Here is a 6,000-nt window from a genome sequence, read left to right as displayed (position 1 = left end):
TAACTCACGGTAAAAGTCAATAGCAACTGCATGCATATCCTCGGGCTCAGAAGCAACTGACCCGTCGGGCCTTCGCAACTGACTGACCTTGGCATGCAAATGCCGAGGTCCCACTGTCTCAAAGAAAGCACCAATCACTCTGTCGCCCACCTGTGTCCACTGAGATGCCTGTCGGTGAAAAGCTAACTCATGTCGCCGCTCCTCTATGCTAACAAGCTCCTGGCGAGCCTGCTGTAGCTACTCCTCCAACCAAGGACTATCTGGATGTTGCTCGTGCATCCTCTGTAACGAAGCAATGCCCCGTCTGAGACGCTGCTCCTCCTCTCTCGCTGCAGCCTGGCGAGCCAAAGACTCTTGGAGAAAGAAACGACTAATCTGAGATAGTCCTTAGGCCACTCTGTCAGCAAGAGAATCCCGCCTATCCAAGCTCTCTGTCCAGAGAGCCTCTACTCGCTCTCTGAGTGCAGAGTCCAGCAAGACCCTCTCTGGGATGCGAAGCATCGTGCTCCCTCTCCTCTGCCTGTCTGCCACTGTGAGGATCACTGGTGCATGGTCTGAGAAGGAAGTCCCTGCCAGAATGCCAACTGTCCCTCCCAAGTCACTGAAGTGGTCACTAGTGTAGAAGCAATCTATCCGCGATAGATTCACTCCTCCCACTCTGCAGTCCGAACGAGAGAAGGCAAGGCTGTCTGGGGGCCTCACAAAACTAGAGTGCTCCCAAACATCCGAGACCCTCAGAGTCATACAAAACCTCTCCCAAGCTGCCAGCTCAACTCCATGCACAGTAGCATGGCTACCACCAATCCTGTTAGAAGGGTCCTCCAACATGTTGAAGTCCCCCCCGTATGCACCAATGTTCTGTCAGTGACAGAGACTCAACTATCTGTGACCAAAACTCTGCTCGAGCACTCGCCACATTGGGCGCATAGATGTTCAGGAAGCCCACAAGGCAACCCTGAACCTGCATAGTAATCCCCTGAGCCCTGCCTGGCACAATAATCCCTCTGCCCACAATGGCCTGCTGCAAAGAGTCTGCAATAGTCATACATACCCCACCCTGGATGCCTCCAGGTCTAAAAGCAACTGACCAAAAAGTATCATATCGTCCACGCAAGAGCTGACCACAACGTCTAATGCGGCTCTCACACAGATGGTGCTCCTAAAGCATAAGGAGATCAATCTCTCCTCCCACAAGGCAGCACTGAAGCTCCTGACGCAGTCGGCCCTGCTGACGCTGAAACTGGGGCCCACCAAGTCCTTGCACGTTCCATGAGGATCCCACAAGGCAACGCTGAAGCTCCTAACGCAGTTGGCCCCGATGACGCTGAAACTGGGGAGAAGAGGGGGAGAAGAGGCGGTGGGAGCAAGAGGCGGGGGGGAGGATGATGAGGGGGGGAACTCTGGGGGGGGGGAGGGACTGTCGAGGGTAAAGCTGGGGTGGGGGCTGGAGCACGGACCTCATCTTGCTCAAGAGGACCAAACCGGTTCTCCGTGGGAACACTGCTGCTGGGTAGGCGCCTGAGGACCACTCTGAGTGCCAGGCTGTCGCTGTGGCCCCTGCCGTCGTCGACCACGGACCTGCTGCCATCCCTCCTCTGCTGGAGCCCCAGGCTCAGAGGGTGGCTCTGCATGTGTGCGCTATGTCTCTGTCTGTGGCTACTGGCCCGCCCTTGCAGGCTGGGGCTGAGTCTATGGTGTAGGTCGAGGCCTCCTCCGTGGACAGGCCTTCGCAAGGTGGCCCATCTGTCGACAAATGAAGCACTGGTTCGGGAGGCTCGAATACTCCACACTCTGTCTAAACCAACCCCCACTCACCCGAGGCAGAAGGATGACCTTTGGGAGCGTGTGAGTGTCCCTAACCAAACGCGAACTGAGGGAATGCCAACCGCCTTGGCAACTACTGAGGCTGCCGTGCGAGGTGTCTCCAGGATAGTCCCAATGGCTGAGCCTTTCCTGGGCAAAAGTGGTAAGTACTCCCTCCGCAAACCCGGAAAGCAGACGGAGATGGGGATGTCTGCCTCCTCTACCAGAACATCCGAAGTAGGGTCGAAACCATGTCTCCACTATCGAAAGTGGGCTCGTGCTACTAGGATGGTCAATGGACTCATGGCGATGACCTTGGACGCCATCTCAGAGGTCTCAAACTCCATCTGATAGTAACCTCGTCTGAGTATCTGTACGTCCAAGATCTTGCCCATCTCTACGAGAAGGCGGGCCTGGAGAAGGTCACGCAGCTCTCCTCTGCTAGATCGGGTGCCAAGAATCTTGCAGATGACAGAAGTTGCCTACAAGCGCTCTACCTCTGCAGCTAGGCTCGCTTGCTCTATCGATGAAAGAGCAAGTCGAATGGTGGGCTCAGCGGGGTCGGGCGAGGGGGCTTCAGACGAGTCCCTCTGTGACGGAGCTAGAGCCTCTATCTGTGTCTACTGCTGTGGCGAAGAAGCGGAAGGAGAAAAAACTCTGCAACCGAGCGCGCCGAGCACTGCCCAAAGAACAACGCTGCCACAGCCAATTGCAGGGAAACTTCGGAAAAGAGGCGGAGAGCGAAGAGAAGGGGGGAGGGGGGGGGGGGGGGGGGGCGGGCATAAGGCGGGCAGGGGGGGCGGCAGCTCGAGAGGGCAACGGGGGGGGGGGTGGCGGCGCGAGAGGGCAGCGGGCAAGGCGGGTAGTGCAGCGTGCGGGGGGGGAGGGGGGGCAGCGATGGCGCAAGGGGGGGGGGGGGGGGATATTAGCAGTAGCGAGCACACGGGTTCATAAACCACTCTTCGTTGTTTTTTCAAAGTTGGCACTAATTTTAAAATTTTCTACATAAATTGATTGTACGAAACAAAAATTCATGTTTTCTTTTCTTTTGCATTGTACATGTGGTTGTACTTATCAAAGCAAGCATAGTTCTTGATAAGCTACTTCTTTGAGACAGGATTTCTCAGAGTGCGCTTATCGATAATTTGGTGAATGCGACACATGTGATGCACGTATGAAGGCGATGGGCGAACAATGTGCTTGATGACATTTAAAAACAATCGTTTGGGTTGCATTGGTGGCAAGGTTTGCATGGACTTGCTGACCTTGCATGTGTTATGCAAGGTTGATGTTGATGGTTTGATGCATTGACATTATGGTTTATGGTCAAGGTGATGCTTCTATGCATTCATATGCCATCGCTTGAGCTCTTATGTGTAAAAGTGTGATTGGTTATTCTCTCTCTATGTCTCTACATGTATGCCGATTATTGGCTTATGGCTATGAGCGGATACCAAATTTGAGCATTGGATGTGAGTCTTATGTGTTTTTTGGTAGTTTATACCCTTTCTTTAGGAAAAATAATGGAATTGGAAGGGCCCTTATTTTTGAGGAATGGTTAAGAATGGACCAAGTAATACCTAGGAAAGGGTAGAGGGGACCTAGCTCTACTTCCACAAGCATCTCCCCAACAACGCTCTGCTTCAGTGCTCTTCCTTTAGGTCGTTAATATTATGTTCATCTCCTGAAGAAAGAACTAGGGATAAAATTACAGAGTTGGTGTCACACAACACAAGGGACGAAGATGGTGGGTGGGTTGAGGGAGAAAGGGGATTGGGTGTTCATGCAACCTTCACCCATCGGTCGGTGCGTAGTCCAGATATCTTGGAGCGACATTGGAAGGGGAGGTTGCTTGGTTTCAATTATAAGAAAGGTGGCATGGTGACCCTTGTACGTGTTCCACCTCCAATCTTCAACCACTAAGATGACCTCCCCTCCCACTGTAAGTTCACTTTGCTGGAGTGCTTGTAGGGGGTTGGTAGGTTGTTAATACTCTCTCATGGAATTTCAGGCTTCCAAAGGGTTGTCTGTTTATCATAGAGAACTCAAGCACCCACATGTGGAAGCTTCTCCCTCAACATACAGTGATATTTTGTCAAGAGACAATCGAAGAATCAAGCAAGAGCCGCACACGGAGATTCCCACTGACCTCTCCTTCTAGGGTGGATCCACCTACACAGAGGCACACAACATAGAGAGATCCCCAGATAACTCTCCTTCTAGGGTGGATCCACCCACACAATGGATTCACTTGGAGGTGGTAAAGTCTGCCTTCTGGAAAGGTCTAGAGGTGGAGGTTGTGAGACCAAAGCTTTGCCGACGAAATCCTCAAATTCGACATACACAACACCACCACCACCCCCAAGTTCTCATTTGATTTTGACATTGGCGTCAGCCTCTCAAACACTTAAACCACAAAATTTAGAAGGGATCAATCTACTGTAAAGCTTGAGAATGGCAGAAGCGGAGAAATACAAAAGATTTTAACGCTGGAACATCGTGTTGCCATAGAAAGCATAGAAAATTCCAATGCTCAAGAATCATATTGATGTCTCTTTGAAAATTGATCTAATGTTACAAATAATACAGGACAGCACCTTTACAGGAGACTGAAAAATGGCTACGAAGGGGATGACTAACCAGGTAAGGTTAATTTTGGTTGAATCAACAAATGAAATAGGGAACCCACAGCAACTGCCGCCCATGTCATCTCTGACAGCATCACTTACTCCAGAAGAAAAGTTGCATCTTTCCCGCTCAGCTGCAGTAGCATAATTCCGCAAACTGACAATGGCATCAGCAAAAGAGATGCCAAATCGCTTGAGTATGCGAACTAGTCTTTCACCTCGATTCGTCTTGTAGCACATCATTCTGCTCAACATTCCGATGTTTCAGAGCATGTCCTTCAACTAGTGAAATAGGAGGTCCGAGAGCATGTCGATACGCAGTGTCAGATGGACATACAGAATCATCCGCCATGTTTGTCTAGCTGGAGCCTCTTGACTTCGACCTCTCAATATATCTAGGCAAAATTGGTTGATGCAAATGAGACATTGCATTCTTTTGCTGCAACCCAACAGCAGCTTTCGATTTTTGCTTGTATTTCTCTGCAGCATACCATATTCCTCCTACAGTGTTCAAGAAAACTCCAAAAACTACCATAAATGTTACTTTAACCCCTCCAAGTACAAAAAATCCAAGAACCTGCATCAGAAAATCAACAAAACCTGTTACACACCATACATTTTAGGCATTCCATTCACAATCATATGCATGAAAACAAGAAGACTCACAGAAGACAATGGAGCTTTCATTGCCCCGACCACTGTGGTTGTCAATGCAGAGTTCCGTAATGTACATAAAAACAGAGAATAATTTAGCAACGCCCCCATCATCAAAGACAGTAACAGAAGAGGCAAAAAGAAGGTGGGCGAGTGTAATTGCTGTTTGAATGCAACTAGAGCTGCCAAGCCTTCTCCAGAACACATGATAAGAACTAAAAGTACGGGAAATGACAGCATGGCATTATAAAGCAGCAATTCATGTGAATTGTAGCCTTGCTCTTTTCCACTTTTCTCCACAAGAATCAAGTACGTTGATTGCAGTATACAGCTAGCAAAAGCCAATAAATAGCCAATAACATCAAAGCTCAAATCTCCAAGCCCAGCAATGATGCACCCAATTACAATAGTGGCAACAGATAGCAGCACAGGTTTGGGTGGCAAGCCATCACCCATGGAACACTTCCCTGCTATGACCAAGACTGGTGTGAGTCGTTTCAAGGCATTAAATATGGGTATGTTCAAGACTTGAAGACCTGCCAGCGCAAATGCCACATTCGCATTGTAGAAGAACACAACTGGAAAAAGGCTTCTGGCTGATTTCAGCTGAAGAGGCCTGGCATGAAGTAAGTTGAGATATTTCCCAGCATATATTATTGCAACTGAACTTGCCATCTGGAGGGTCAAGAGTGAATTTGAATACGGCCAGAATTGAAGGATTCCCTGCGAAAGTAAAAACCAAAACCCAAAATTAGAAGAGCAAATGCTTGATTGCCAAAATATCTTTCATCGTGAAGCTACTTCAGGAAAGTTTTAAACTGACAATGATGCTGAGCATACATAACTATGGTCATAAAGATCTGAAATACATGTTAAAAGAAGAAATAATATTGGTATATATTTATTACAGGTTTCT

The 6,000-nt window shown here is 49.0% G+C and overlaps 1 protein-coding gene across 1 annotated transcript in view; it reads right to left on the bottom strand.

Moving 5' to 3' along the window:
- Window positions 1–4,282: 4,282 nt before the first annotated feature.
- LOC147434444 (UDP-galactose/UDP-glucose transporter 7-like) overlaps window positions 4,283–6,000 on the bottom strand; it is a 44,645-nt gene continuing 42,927 nt past the window's right edge. Inside the window, exons 3-7 of the mRNA XM_086490906.1 lie at window positions 5,097–5,807; window positions 4,922–5,007; window positions 4,768–4,869; window positions 4,649–4,674; window positions 4,283–4,564 (exon numbers count right to left, since the gene is read on the bottom strand). Coding sequence (XP_086347032.1) covers window positions 4,344–4,564; window positions 4,649–4,674; window positions 4,768–4,869; window positions 4,922–5,007; window positions 5,097–5,807 — 1,146 coding nt within the window. The 3' untranslated portion in view covers window positions 4,283–4,343. The remainder of the gene's footprint in view (window positions 4,565–4,648; window positions 4,675–4,767; window positions 4,870–4,921; window positions 5,008–5,096; window positions 5,808–6,000) is intronic.

Source organism: Adiantum capillus-veneris, chromosome 19, assembly GCF_014529385.1.
Source record: "Adiantum capillus-veneris isolate H3 chromosome 19, ASM1452938v2, whole genome shotgun sequence".
In the NCBI taxonomy this organism is placed as follows: domain Eukaryota; kingdom Viridiplantae; phylum Streptophyta; class Polypodiopsida; order Polypodiales; family Pteridaceae; genus Adiantum; species Adiantum capillus-veneris.
Note: the sequence above shows the minus strand (reverse complement) of the source record. Positions and strands in the feature narration are given on the sequence as shown.